Below are 15,610 nucleotides of genomic sequence, written 5' to 3' on the forward strand. Positions count from 1 at the left end.
CTCATATGTACATGCACACACTTTTTCTCTCAAATAAATAAATAAATCTTTAAAACAGAATTGTCTAAGTGAGAATAATATTCAAAATCCAAAATGAATGTTAAATAGAAGTTGACATGCTCCTACTACTATGAAAAAACTAATATATGAACATGAATTTGTGACCTGTAATTGTAGGTCTTGAAATACAAAAGAAAGTGAGAGGAGAATTGAAATGTATTTTTTTTTTTTGGACAAATACATTTCCAGTAATTCTTGGAAATAAGGATCCAACTTGGAAGTAAGAAGGAAAAGTATCCAAATTTTAAGAAGAGCCACTAGAATTGAATTTGCTTAAGTTTGTCTTGTCTTTGGATTTTTTTTCTTTCTGTTTTTAACTTAGAGGCAGTACCTGAAATTGGCTTTTAATAACTTTGGCACAAGTGAAGGGAGGATTTCCCAGTAACTGAGGACAAATTCTAGATCTGGACATTCTTCCCAACATAAAAAGCCCTGGGAAAATTCTTTTGATGATTCAGAGAGTAATATAAACTTATGACACTTGGAAAGATTATAAAGGAAAAACTTCCTGCAAACTACAGTAAGTTGACACACGTTTTCTGTAACCACATTGTTGAAAAAAAAAAAAAGAACTAGTTTCCCTTTCCTTATTTCCCTTTTTTGAAAGCTAAGCTAGTATTCTTTATCAAAATGAATTTTTTATGATCAAAATATTATTCTCTACTTTGTAAAATGGATTATGATAAAAAAATAAAGTGAGTGAAACAGTGAAAGCATTTTTTAAGTATGAAGTGCTATTGCCATCATTACCATCATCATCTTCTTCATTATTTTTATGCTAGTAGATTGAGCTTGAGACCCCCGAATTTTTTTTTTACATTTTTCTCATATAATGACTAGCTTCTTTCTTGAATCCCATTATCTAATTGCAGCATTAGTGGCTGTGTAATATTTTTCTAAAAGACATATTTATTTATTTAAGGGGGGTAGGTGCAATGGGAGAGGGAGAGAATCTCAAGCAGACTCCTCACTAAGCATGGAGCCTGATGTGGGGCTCGATCTCATGACCGTGAAATTATGGACCTGCATAGAAACCAAGGGTCAGATTCTCCACCAAATGACCCACCCAAGTGTCCCTGTGGAATATTTTGATTCTCTCTCTTTTTTTTTTTTTTCTATCAGAAAAAAATGTATTGTATTTGTTTAGTTTTCATTAGGAAATATCTGAACGGTTGGCTAGAAAAGCTCTGCCTGCATGTTCTTAGGCAACAAGAAGGCCTGTCTTGGTTCTGTTGGCACACCGGCTTGACTCATAAAGTTTATAGATTTCTTTTCCAATAGGAATCTGGGATAAGCAGCAAAAACAAAATAATTCTTTTTTTTTTTCTTCCAATGAGGAAGCTTACTTTTTAAAATAAATCTTCTTTAGATCATTAAAGATCAGTTAAGAAATGTTTGCAATTTTTTATACTAGCATATTGAGATATTTTCTTTTGAATCATGCTCATTTTCAGACAAAATATTCCCGATATGTACTCTGCATCACCTGTGTTTCTGCTGCATCATCACCATAGGTCCTCCTTATTCCAGCGTCATCTTTTTTTTTAGACTGTATTTATTTACTTATTTATTTATTTATTTATTTGAGAAAGAGAGAGACAGAGAGAGCATGAGCAGGGGATAGGAACAGAGAAAGAGGGACAAGCAGACTCCACGTTGAGTGCAGAGCCCATCCCAGGATTTGATCCCATGACCCTGATATCATGACCTGACCTGAAAGTAAGAGTCAGATACTTAACTCACTGAGCTGCCCAGGAACCCCTCCAGCATCATCTTTATGTACACTTGCTTTTTCTTAATTATACATAGTTATAATTTTTTATTTTAAAATAGTATCCAAATCCATGTATATGATGTTGGTATGTGTTGTCTAAGGAAGAAAGTAATCTCTTTTACCTGAAATGTCCAAGTTTGTTGATCATGAAATGCTGCAGAAACAGTTCCATCAGCAATGGAGTAGTCCCTCTGATCTTTAGATTTATATTCAAAAACCAGAAAATGTGTGAAAGTCACATCTGTTTTGTTTGTTTTTATATCCCCATACTTAGCGCAGTGCCTGATCATATCCATAATCAATAAATATTTATTATAAGAATGCATACATGAATGCAGGTGAGGTCAACACATGAGCAAAGTATGAGAAAAATAAAATTATCTGCATTGATATAGAGTGATAAGGAATTAATGTCCTTACTGAAAAGAGAAAACAAAATTTTTAATTCAGATAGGATTATAGTTTTTGGAAGCTAAATTTCTCTTTGCTGATTACTATTTATTCCTTGTAGAAATTAATCTCTAGGCATTGAGTGGTATAAATTGGTAAGATTTTTGTTTGGATATGACCCCTGAGGTCAAGCAATTCACATCTAGCCTTCAAGAAAGCTCCACACCTTTGAAACTTTCCTGAATTCTATTCCTTAATGGCTCAGGCTCCTGCATCAAATAAGTACATAAGTACATGATGTCCAGTAATTTCCAACTGTGTTATTCCTATCTCTCCCATCTAGGTAAAAGGTTCTTTGCAGGGAATCAACCTGGGGGACTAAGTGAACTCTGGTAGGGGTGCAGCTACCTGCTTGTCATGTAATGACCATGAGCTAGGAACTTAACATGTCTGAATTTCAACTTAATCCTTGTTGCTGTCAAAGACACTCTCCTGACAACCATATAGAACTGTTATAAAGTTCAAATTAAAGCAAATAAAATGCTCCAAACCACAGAACTCATGTGTGCAAGATTATGTATATATATTTTTCTAAACTGAATTTAGGACTAGGACTCCCATCCTGTCTCTTGGAAGATAATTTAATCTGGTTGGCTACCAGAGATGTCAGCTACTTTATTGGTTTCTCAGGCAATTTATACTGCAGGACTTTTTTTCTCTACCTCCTTCTTCCCATAATGGCACATAGGATCTGTGAAGCATATTCTGTGAAGCAATCCAGGTGGAGTAGGATTGTCAGATGGAGCAAATAAAAATATAGGATACCCAGTTAACTTGGAATTTCAGACAAACAATGAAATATTACATGGGGCTTACTTATACAAAAAGAAAGAAAGAAAGAAAGAAAAGAAACGTATACCTGGAATCCAAATTTACCTAGATTTTTCTGGCAACTTTACGGTGAAGGCATTTTAGGTTGCAGCAATCAACCATCTTACAATGCCCTTGGCACTAATGTAAACCACTCCTTAAGGTCTTTTCACTGGCCTATATCTTCACTGGCAGTCACTGAAGCTTCTATGTCATTCATTTTACCTCCTATTCCAAATGGTAAATACTGCATCCTTCTCAGTTAATCATTTTTGCATTCTTCTCCGGAAATGTAGGAAATTTCTGGTTCTGCTTCCACAGCACTCTGGGGTTGTGCTGTCTCAGGACATAGACATGCCACACAGTCTAGCTAGGTACCGTGGTGGTATGGAGAAATTCTCTTCAAGACTTGCCCCTTCCCCAGGCTTAACCCAGAGGGTGAGGCTGGAGCTGTTTCTGCTCTTTGCTGTTCAATCTGGGCAGTTGGATAAATGATGGATGAGTCCCTAGAAGTAAGAGAGTAGAGTTCCGTTTTTTCACAAGCCCTCACAACCATCCAAATACTCTTCTTCCCTGATCTTGTCTCATTTTCCCTCAGGCCATGAAACCTTATCTATTCTTCAATGAGGGAGTGGGGGGTGGAGGAGATAAGGAAAAAGTTATATTGACTTTTCCATCTACCATTTTTTCTATCAGTTAATGGCACAAAATTTAGGCCTGGATTCTGACTTTTTCTCAAACATTTTGTTCTGAAAGTTTCAAATATATAGCCAAGTTGAAAGGATTTTATGGTATATACCTGTATGTCCAACCACCTAAATGTTGCCACCAACCTACTCTGCTTGTTTACCATGCATCTGTCCACCTACTCACCCTTCTTTGCATGCATCAATCCATGTAATTTTTTGAGGCATTTCAAAATAAACTGCAAAAGAGGAATTAGTCTTAAATAAATTAATCATAGTTTTCAGGAAAAAAAAATTAGCTTTTACAATTCAAAGCTTTGGTTTTCACGATGGCCCCTAGAGTTTGGAGAGTCTATTTTGAAAATCAAAGATTGAACATGGACTGTTTTTCCTTTTGCATTCAATGGCAAACTTAATCAGCCCTGGAGGCAAAAGATATCATTAACCAAGCAAAGAAAGGATTAGTTACTTAAAACAAAGAGCAATGCCTATTTGGAGGGATCATCAGTTAATGCATCAAGATATTAACTTATAAGATGTAATAAAACACTGTAAAAATAAAGGAAATGTTATTGAAGACCACATTTATGCCTTTTAAAAATCCCCCCATAGCATGTGCAATCATTTATATTGTTTATTTATTAAGCAGTAACCAAGGTTAAGAGAAAAAAAGTTAAATCAGGATTTGTATGGAGGCAAATATATACAGGAAATAGGAAAGGGTGGAATATTTACCTAAAATATTTACCTATAAAATGAATTTAAAAAAACACACTGAATTAGAACAGTGTTTTAAAAATGGGTTGATACTCCTACTTGATCTTTTCTGATTTGGAGACAATATATATATAGCTTTGTGTGTCACTGTGATCATTCTCCTCTGGGCCATATTCTTAGAAGTGGAGGTGTGCTATGATTTCCTACTGATGATTCATGCATAAACAGATTTTTTCAATAAAAGAATGGTATCACTACTCTGAACCCTGAAGGTATTATGTTGGCTCCTACCTTCAAGAAGCTTACAGCTTCTCAGAAGAGAAAGGTACATAAAACTAATGACTGTTTTACTGTAAATGCTGGAATCGATGCTTCACAAAGCACTCTGGGATCATAAAGGAGGAACTATCTGCTCTGAAGAACCAGGGGAGCCTTCAAAGCAGGGGCTGATAGTCTAGCTGGCTCAGAGTGTCTGCTGCTTTGTGAAACCCTGAGAAATCTTCAGACGTGGAAGTTGCATGAAGTCTTCAGTTTCATTAAGACTACAGACTAGTCAGCAAAAACCAATTTGCCCTATGATATATTTGATATGCACTAAAAACTAAAAGTGAATAGTGGGGACAGACTTCAAGCAACATTTCTAAATTTCCTGAAGGAATTGCTTCAGAGTTTTAAGCCGGGGGGACAAAAGCTTATATCTCCCATGATGTTATAGAATTTGGGACACTTCTCTCACCTGACTCTCCTGGTCTAAGCCCAAACTTGGGGTCTGAAGGACAGGTGATTTCCTAGTTTAGAGGCCAAAAAGTTGAAGGTTTTGATCCTTAGATCTTTTATAATATCTTTAGAAGATAGCTGATTCAGGAATATTCTTGATTTAGTTTTGGGTAGAGGGGAGGCTTTATGGGTATCCTGAGCATTTTGTGTACTTGAGTAGGCACTAAAATACTAGACATTATCTTAGATTTGAGGAATATGGAATGAACACAACAGACAAAAATTATTATCAGTGGAGTTTACATTCTAATGGTGGGAGGCAACAAAGGAGAAAAATCTATGGTGTGTTATATATGGCACTACAGAAAAAAACGGCAACAAAGATAGAAAGTGCTGGAGTGGAGAGCAACTTAAAATCAAGAAACAGGTGCCATTTAAGCAGTCCCCTGTTGAAGGTGAGGGGGTGAGCCATGTGGGTATCTAAGGGAAAGACAGTTCTAGGAGGTGCACAACAGGTTTGTGGAGCAGCAGTGTGGACAAGACAGAAAGCAGAGTGAGCAAAGGGAAGAGGAGTGAGAAAGAAGTCAGGGAAGCACAGGCGAGGGCCTTGTGGGCCATCTATGGAGTTCTACTTTTGCTCTGAGTGAGATGAGAAGTCTCTGAAAGGTTTTGTGCAGAGGGATGACCCGAAATGGCATATTTTTAAAGACTCACAATAGCTCCTATATTAATAATAGATGGTGGGATGGGGTGGGGGGAGGAGCATGAGTGGAAGCACAGAGGCTATTAGGTTATTGCACCTAAGGGCTAAGGGGGGCTTGATCAGTGCAAAGATATGAAGCATCTTACCCAAGGTCACATAAAAGGAGGATATAACACAGAGACAGATTTCAGCCATTACTGGATGTTCTCTAAAAATGTTCATATGAGTGAAATTAGGACACAAACACTAAAGTTCAAAAAAAAAACAAAACAAAACAAAAAACAAACACTAAAGTTCCCATTTCAAAAAAAGTTGTAAAAAGGTATGTCTATTGGACCCTGCCACTCCCTCATCGAACCGAGGAAGCCTCCAGGGTCTAGTGCCAATGTGCTGCTCTCTCTTCTTGTATGTTTTCAAAATGCCTACAAAATATTCAGATAAATTGGATACAGGTTATGAGAGGAAGAGGAATCAAATATATCAACTCCAAGATTTGTAAACTATAGATCATGAAAGTTGCCATTGACTGTGATGAGGAAGACAAGTTTTATGGGGAAGAACAGGAAATACGTTTTATACAAGTGGAGAAGGAGATGCATCCAAATAGAGATGACAAGAATGTGATTAATAGCAGAGTCTGGATGATTCATTCTGAGTGTCCTAAATGAACTGACCATTAAATATTTGGAGTACCACAAGCCATTAAATATTTCAAATACTATTTTTGATATCTATCAAGTGGTACTACAGTTGTCAACCTCACTCATATGGTATATAATGCATATATCCAGGTTCCTTTTTAGGAAAAAGACATGTTGATCATGTAAAGTTCCTTCTCTCAAGGGTCTTCAGTGGCTCCCCGTGGCTTATGCAATAAAGCCAAAATTTCTTAATGTGCAATGTAAAGCCTTTCACAGTTTGATCCAAATCAACTTTAGATGAGCTCTACTTAGTCACATTGAGCTTGTTAGAATCCTTTATACTTAGGTTTGTCCACTTCTGTTCTGTTTATGTTGCTCACATTATAACAACATACTCAGCTTTCACCATGTATCAAAATCCCATCCACCTTTCAAGGCCCACCGGGAACTGAAGCTCCTTCCATAACAATTAAGGCTGAGAATGAGCTCTCTCTCCTCTGAATCCTTCCATGCAGGTGTGTGTGTGCATGTGCACATATGTGTGTATACATTAACTTCATTAGAAGCAGGGACTTTTGCTTATTATCCTTTGGCATCAACTCAGTGCCAAAGGAACACAAATGATTGGTAGTCCTTTCCTTTTCTCGTATTATTTGTTGCACAAGTAATTTGATCACTATCCCTATATTTAAGATCATATTGTTATTAATATCTAAGCTTTTATATGTGTTATCACAGAGAGCAAGGAGGATACCATTGTGTCCCCAAGAGGAGGACACTGTTACTACTCTTATCTTACAAATGTGGGAGTCGACCCTCAGTAGTCTGAAGCCTCATGCCCACAGTCACAGGTAGTGAATGGTACAGCCAAGTTATGAATCCAAATAAGCTGACTCCATTCAGACCTTTGCATCCCCTGGATAGCACACTCCCTTAAAATTTTGTGCAAGCAGGCTCAGGACGCAAAGGAAGGTTTCAACCCTCATGCTAAAGCAGGTTCAGGAAGCAAAGGAGGGTTTCAACCCTCATTCTAAAGGATAGAAAAAAAAATGTTTATTTTACCTGACAAAGAATGCTCCCAGGCATTTATAGAAATGTGATTATCTGTCTTAAACTAGTTTTGAAAGAATTATCAACTCAAGTGACAGTTACAGACCCGTGACTGGTTGTTCCTCATTCCTTTTTCTTCACTATATCTCTTCCTTTGTTCATTATTTTCCTCTGTGTAATGTTTTAATCACTTGAGAATGAGGACTCTTCAGGATCCTTTTGGAAACATGGAGTGGCATGTCTTTTTCTCTGAGGGTTATTGCTGCTAGTAAGACTTCTCACGAAACAAAGCTTAATGAAAAGCCAGACTCTTATGTATGTAGCACATGCGAGAGGGCGGGAGGTGATGTGAGGAGGGCATGTGTAACAGAAAATATGCAGTACATTTCTCAGACTGGCCCTAGTGCAAGTTCCTCTTTTCTCAAACCAAACTTGGGGCTCTCCAGAAGAGTTATTGCTAATTCATAAATTACCACACGGTTCTCTGGAGCTAATAGAAAATCTGTTTACTGTTAAACTACATAGCAGAAGAGGCAGAGGAATTGTCATGAAAATGCAAAAGTAGAGGATTTCCATTCAGTAGAAGCCATCACACCATGCTGTGCTGCAATAATGAGTGTGCATCAGGAAACCCGTACAGAAGAGACCCAAAAGACACCAAGGCCAAGGACAGTACTTTCTGGCAAAAAATGTTCTTACCAGTCACTCCTCTATGTTAATGTTACCACACCCACTGGGTTTATTATTACCAAATATACAGATAAGGCTGAATGGAACCTTGAATAATACAGATAAATATAAAATATCTGTATCTATCTATCTCTCTATATATATGTATGTGGGGGAGGAGGATCAGAAGAAAATATTTTCATGTTATAGTTTTGGTTTTTTTCCTTTTTTGATGAGCAGGTTTCAGTGTTAATGAAGTGTCAGTCTCCAGGAATTCTCTGCTTATATACCCTAAAATCAGATCATCTGTGAGTCATAACTCTTACTTTTAGAAATCTGAACAATTTGATTCCCACCTGCATTTTTTGGAGCTTGCCTTAAGGAAACATCACTCCATTTCACTCAAGTGGACCTTCGAAACAAATCAGGAGACCAGCAGAAAACAAAACCATGTACACACACACACACGCACACACAGCAAAAAAATCTATACATTCAGCACGCGGATATACACCAATTTATTCATTCAGCAGAATGCGTTGAACACCTGCTGCGTGTCAGGGTACTGTAGGTACAGAGGTGACCCTGCAAACATGTAAATAAACTATTACAAATGCTAAGTAAGGGCTCTGCTTGGTTGGTAGAAAGAGGTCAAATAAGGTCATGGGCAAGGGAAGCATTAGCCAAGTTTTCCAGATCAACTGGGTGGAGGGAGCTCAGAAGAGGGAATGTTCTGGGCAGAGAAAGCAGCATGTATTAGACAGATGGCTTTTTCAGGAAATGAAAGGGATTCAGGATGGCTGGAGCACAGGAAGAGTTGGGAAGTGGTGGAAGATATGAAAGAGAAAAAAGACAACCAAATCTTGGTCACCCATTATTCTCTTTTAGAGAGTTTGAACTTCAGGAGTTTTAGGGTTTATCCCACATAGAAGAGGCTATCTCATAGGAAGGTACAAAGAAAAATGTAAATTAAGTGATCGACTATAAATTCTTGTCTTCCTTCAGCAATACGTTCTTTTTTTTTTTTTTTTTTTCTATATTCTTGGCTCTATTTTCCTTCCTCTCTAACAAGACCAGACTGAGGTCTTCTGGTCTACCATAACCCATTTGTGTAGCTCCAAGCATCTGTCATTTCATGCTTTTATCTGACTACCCAGTATTCCATTACCTCAATGCCTGGTAAAATGATGAGTCAACTAGTTAACACTAAAATGTTAGTGCAGAGGAAAAGCTTGAACCACAAATGGATCATGGAGAAAATCTGGATTTGACTTGTGGAAAAGACAGTCTTAAACTTGAGAACTGAGTTTAAACTTTCTGCCAATGTAAAAGATAAGCTTTGCAAACATGCCCGTTTTTGTTGTAATGAATTTTCTCTTTTAGATCCATAGGAATTAGTAGCACTTACAGAATTGCATATGACTCATTAAGTTCCACAGGGCTAAGCTCACAGTAAGAAAGCATTGCCAGAAAATCTTGCCTTTAGGGAAGCAAGTAACCGAGTTGTCAAAAAAGTCAACAGTTACCTAATTCTCTGGGAAATACAATGAAGTTATGGCAGTTTGGCTACTGAAGAAAGACTTGGTTTGCCCAGGCTTTCTGTGGTAACTTCCTCCTCCAGTGGGAGAAACTGCCAGTAAAGGAAGAATGACAATTTACGTACCATAGGCAAGGCTAATAAGACTGTCTTAGTCACAGCCTGTGACCTTGAGACATCCTGGGAAATCCCTATCTGGAAGAGAAGAAAAGTTAAAATCACAGATGCTGTGCTTATGACCTTATTCTCTGTAAATCATATACAGAGTCACTTCTGTTTATTTTTAACGAAAAACTATTGCTGTTATTCTCTATCATGAGTTAACTGTGTGGTCTTTTTAAAATTTTGTATATTTGATCTCATTTTAAAAGATACCGCAGGAGACATTTTCTTTCTCTTTTTCTCCCTGTCTTCCAAGATTCCAGGAAAAACAGCTTCCCTGGCACATTTTGTACAGGGCACAACTAAAATGAGTGCTGCAGAAGGTTCTATGGAGCATGCAGAGGTAAGAACACATTTCTAGGGGATGAATTGACCATATCTAACATCGATTGCATTTCTAATAGTTAATTATGCAATGACAAATAGGAGTAGAAATGGCTAGTTTGCTTTCTTTAGATAATATCTGCAGTGTAATTTTGATCAATGTTATTTAACAAGGAAAAAATATTTGGTGTCCATTGGATTTCCTTTGATCCCTCTGAGCTATATTTCTTGTTTTGCAAAGTGAGATTAAGTCCTGTCCAAAGTCCTTTCAGCTCCCCAGTTCAGTGGGCTCCATATTTTGCTCTTGATGTAGAGAAATTTGGTTCAATGTAAATTTTAAAAAAGAATATTGGTGTAGTTGGAAATAGAACATAGAGCAAAAGAGTAGCCGTAGTAAAATATTTATGTATGTACAATTAATACCATGGTTTTTGTTGGGTTACTGCTTACTGCCAGAGATACTTATCAAATGAACGAATGAATGAATGTGCTTTCTTAAAGTTCTTTTCAGGAGAGCCTGGATGGCTCAGTCGGTTAAGTGTCTGCTTTTGGCTCAGGTCTTGATCCCTGTGCCCTGGGATGGAGCCTTGCATTAGGCTTTCTGCTTCATGGGGAATCTGCTTCTCCCTCTCCCTGCCCTTCCCCCTGCTTTCTCTCTCTCTCTCTCATTCTCTCTCCCAAATAAATCAAATCATTTTAAAAAATAAATAAGGTTCTTTTTAGAGATTACCAAGGTATAATAATAGCAAACTAAGTGGAACTCTCTGGTTCATTTAGATACCTAATTTAGCAGGATCAGAATTTGAATATCTTAGAAGTTTGTCTAGATGTTCCGATAAGTGAGAAAGAAATATGCAGATACTTTAAGCACAGATTACACTATACAAAGAATAATTGTTGTGTCAGTGGGCCCTTAGTAGAACCAATGACTAAAAATCTTTGTATTTATTGAAACATCAGATGCCTCCATTAGCAGCTGGTAGATAAAGCAAATACAAATGGAAAATTCTGCCAAAACTTTGTGTTTGATTGACTTTGCTTCATTTTAATACATACCCGAGACATATGGTAACACGTTAATTAATCTCCAGAGAAACCCCTTGTGATATATTTACTGCTTATAAGCAATTCCTATTACTATGCTTTTCTCTCACACACAGATTTAGTATCTAGCTTTTCAGTAACTCTTATTTACAAAATAAAAACCAAAGTCCAAATGTTTTACAATTTCTTTCCAGAGAAAATCATATATGCCAAAAAAACACACTCTAATTACTCTTAATCAGGATTCCTGGAAGGCTGGGTCATACAAATATTTATTGGTCACAGATTTTTTTTGTCTATATCACAAATAGAAAGGAGACTTTTTGAGGACCCCCAGTCTGTGTTTCCAAGCATAGCCTGGAATAGGAGAAACTTGAACTTTAGTATAGAATTACTATAACCTCTGAAATTTATTAAATATAGGTGGGATAAATAGGCAGAGCACAAAGGGTTTTTAGGGCAGTGAAATTATTCTGATACTACAATGTCATTATACATTTGTTCAGACTCATAGAATGTACAACACCAAGAATAAACCCTGATGTAAACTACAGATTTGGGTGACGTGTCCATAAAGGTTCATCAAATACAACAAATGCAGGGCTCTGGTAGGAGATGTCGATAATGTATAAATAGGTATGGGGGCAGCAGGCATATGGGAAATCTCTGCCCCTTCCAGTAGATTTTGCTGCGAACCTAAAACTGCTCTAAAAAAATGTCTATTAAGAAGAAAATGGGTTCTGTTTCGGTATTCATGGTGCCGTGTGTTTAGCAAGATCCCACAGTGACTTTTCTGTGTTCTTGTACTAAGAACCACTGGATTGGAATCTGGTCTCACTGTACTGCTTTGCTGAGCTCAGGCCACCCTAAATACAGTTGGCTCATAGCATTTTTCATGTCAAAGTACCTAATACTCAGCCTGTTCTCATGCAGAACGAGTCTAGACTACCTAAAAAAATGGAAAGCCCTTATAAGACCCAACATATTATCACCTGGACTTTTTTTTTTTTTTTTTGAGATTTTATTTATTTGTTTATTTGAGAGAGAGAGTGTGTGAGCAGGGGCAGAGGCAGAAGGAGAAGCAGGCTTCCCCCTGAGCAGGGAGCCTGATACAGGGCTCCATCTCAAGACCCCAGAGATTATGATCTGAGCCATGATCCCAGGACCCCCAAGATCATGACCCGAGCCAAAGGCAAACAACCAACTGAGCAACCCAGGTGCCCCTGTCACCTGGATTTTGATGTTACTTTCAGAACTCAGCCAAATCAGCTTTTTAAGGTCAGAAGTAAGTATAATAATTCTGAATTTATTGACCCACAGAGGATTTTCTCTTTTAAAATGTGGTCCTAATTGTACATGGGTCCGAATAAGAAGAAGCTAAGAAAACTGAGAACAGAATTTATAAAGATATAAAGTATCATCCAGTCCTAAAACATTGAGTGAGACATAGATAAGTAGGGAAAAGATAGAAAAATAGTTTTATAAATCATTTCTAATGAAAAAAAAGCCTTGAAATTCCATGGTGATTGTAAAAGAACACTTCCTATAAATGTTTTTGATGAAAGCCAAAACATTTTTAAAAGATTTAATTGTTCGTGAATATCTGTAATCAATTTCCATATAACTATGGAGCCTAAAACTGAATAGCAGACTTAGGAGTATCCTCATCACCAGATTCATTGTATTGTTTATATGACTCAGAAATGAGATGGTAACAAGACTATTGAGTTAGTATAGAGAAAACAGCACTTAAGTGAACTTTGTTGGTGGTCCATTTAGACAGATGGCCCACAGTTTCCAGAGCTTTTGTGCTTTCTTTAAATAAATACCCCCAATGCTGGAAGAAAAAAAAAAAAAAAAAAAAGCTGAAGAGAAAGGTGGTTAACTTTTTTGCTGTGCCAATGATTTTTTATTTATCTAAATATATAACCTACTAGCTTTATTCAAAGGGCTGGTTAAAATTGCAATATACCAGATAACCAACCTCGATGCCAACCTCTCTATAACATAATTATATGATGGACATTGAGGTAACTAATTTATTATAGTCTTAGAATCAATTTGCTGCCTTTCAGTTGTATCTATTAGTCTTTTTTTTCTTGACAGTTCTATCATTCCTCTGACTTTTACCAGGGCAGCTCTTCAGATATGGACACATCTACAGAAATGACTTTTTTTTAGAAATGTTTATTACTTAATGTAAATATCCAAAATATATCCATTAAACTTAACCTGATTTCTATAAGAACTGTACTCTTAGTTTCCTTTTTTTGGTGGTGGGGTGGAGGGAGATTGAAACCCAAACTCATTAAATCCTGATTTCTCATTTGTCTATTGAATAGATAACATTTGTAATTTATTAGAGAATTATTTTCTCAATTACTTCATATAAAGGAATCTGAAACATAATATAAAGCTTATCCATCAATAGGTCTCTATGAGGGACTATGGTGTGAGGACTGTTACCACTACAATAAGATATTTTTTTATGAATCGCAGCAGGAGAGTTGGCCAAATGCATTTCTACTCTTTATGTTATAGAGTTTTGTTTCACTGTTTTTATTTTTTTTTAAGTGTGATCAATCATCAAGCAGAAAGAACTTGACAAATTCTCTTGAACAAAAGATAAGGTGCTTGGAAAAACAGAGAAAAGAGGTAATTAAAAAATACTAGTTGAAGCAACTTGTACCATGATTTAATGCTAAGAATAAAATAGAATGTATATCTTGAGTCTTATTTTTGTTATTGGGTCACAGTATTTATCTCTAGGATATTGCATGACATTATTTTGAAAGTGAGTGCTTTTTCTTATTCGCCTATATTTCTCTTACTCAGTCTCTCAGTGTCTGTAAATGAGTGAAAAATGACAAAGTTGGGCAGCCCAGGTGGCTCAGTGGTTTAGTGCCTGCCTTTGACCCAGGGCGTGATCCTGGAGTCCTGGGATCGAGTCCCGCATCGGGCTCCCTACATGGAGCCTGCTTCTCCCTCTACCTGTGTCTCTGCCTCTTTCTCTCTCTCTTTGTGTCTCTCATGAATAAATAAATAAGATATTAAAAAAATGACAGTCATAAATCCAATAATTATAATCAATTTTTCTCAGAACTTAGATGTTTCCTCCACATGGACTATGTGAGCTTATCATCTGTGCCAATATGCCTTGCAACTTGAACACAACTTGAAACTCAAATTGTTAAAGGCCTAAAGTGTAATTGACTTAGGGGCTATGACTTCATGAGCTGGACATCCAACCACATAGGGGTTAGGGGTAATTATCATTAAAAAAACTGCTTGTTTCAAAAATGCCATTAGGGATGTGATGGGTGCTATTTTGAGTTCTATTTTTCTGAGTTTAATGAATGTTAGAAACTCTTTATTCTTCTTGACAGATGAAGAGGTGAAAAGTTTTAACAATTTTAGCACTGTGTATTTTGTCAATTTTTAAATTCCTTTTCTTAACCATTATAAATGTTACATCCCTCATGGTTTTCTCTGTGGTGAGGTCTACTCCTCTTCGATACTGCATAAAATATTGTGCCATTCTGGAAAATTACTGAACAATACCAGAGTAATAGTACTATAACATAGAAATGTTAACGTTAATCCTTAAGATGCCAACAGATCAGATATCCTTATATAATAATATTACATAGCCTCTACTAAATACCTATATCTATTTCCAGCATAAGACTTATCTAGTGACTGCCTGTCTGAATTATATATTTTATTTTATAATTTGGAGAATATCTTGCTTCTTTTTAGTCATTGTGACTATCTTCTTGATCTCTGTCCCATATTGAAAGTGTTGGAATTAATTTCTCTTAATGTAGGAAATTACAGACTTCCCTTACAAGAAAAGTAAAACGTGGGTCACAGTGTTTTTTCTTCCTTTTATCTAGTACATAATTTTAAAGCTTCCAAATTTCAGCCTAAATCATTTCTAAATATTGTCTTATGATAAAACTATTAGTCCTTGAAAATCTATCCTTTGAAAAAGGTGGTATTATCCATTCATTGCATATGCATTACAAATAATGTGTTGATTTTAAAAAGCATAATATTGTAAGCACATGATCAGTTATTGTGATTTGGAATTTGTTAATATAAATTCTGTTTTTAAAAGCTAGAAGAAATACTTCATTATAATAATCAGTGTAAGCACATAGAAAAATATGGAAAGATTTGAAAAAAAGACCCTTTACATATTAATAAATCTTACATAAAACCATCAACACTCACAAATTTTTATGGGATTTTGATTGGGTTAAA

The 15,610-nt window shown here is 36.4% G+C and overlaps 1 protein-coding gene across 2 annotated transcripts in view; it reads left to right on the plus strand.

Annotated features, from left to right (window-relative positions):
* The window catches only part of TNIP3 (TNFAIP3 interacting protein 3), a 102,950-nt gene that overhangs the window by 58,547 nt on the left and 28,793 nt on the right, over positions 1-15,610 (plus strand). For both annotated transcript variants that reach the window (XM_038564764.1, XM_038564765.1), the window contains exons 4-5: positions 10,233-10,319; positions 13,919-13,999. In XM_038564764.1, coding sequence (XP_038420692.1) covers positions 10,233-10,319; positions 13,919-13,999 — 168 coding nt within the window. The remainder of the gene's footprint in view (positions 1-10,232; positions 10,320-13,918; positions 14,000-15,610) is intronic.

The sequence above is a fragment of the Canis lupus genome, chromosome 19 (genome assembly GCF_011100685.1).
Source record: "Canis lupus familiaris isolate Mischka breed German Shepherd chromosome 19, alternate assembly UU_Cfam_GSD_1.0, whole genome shotgun sequence".
NCBI lineage: Eukaryota > Metazoa > Chordata > Mammalia > Carnivora > Canidae > Canis > Canis lupus.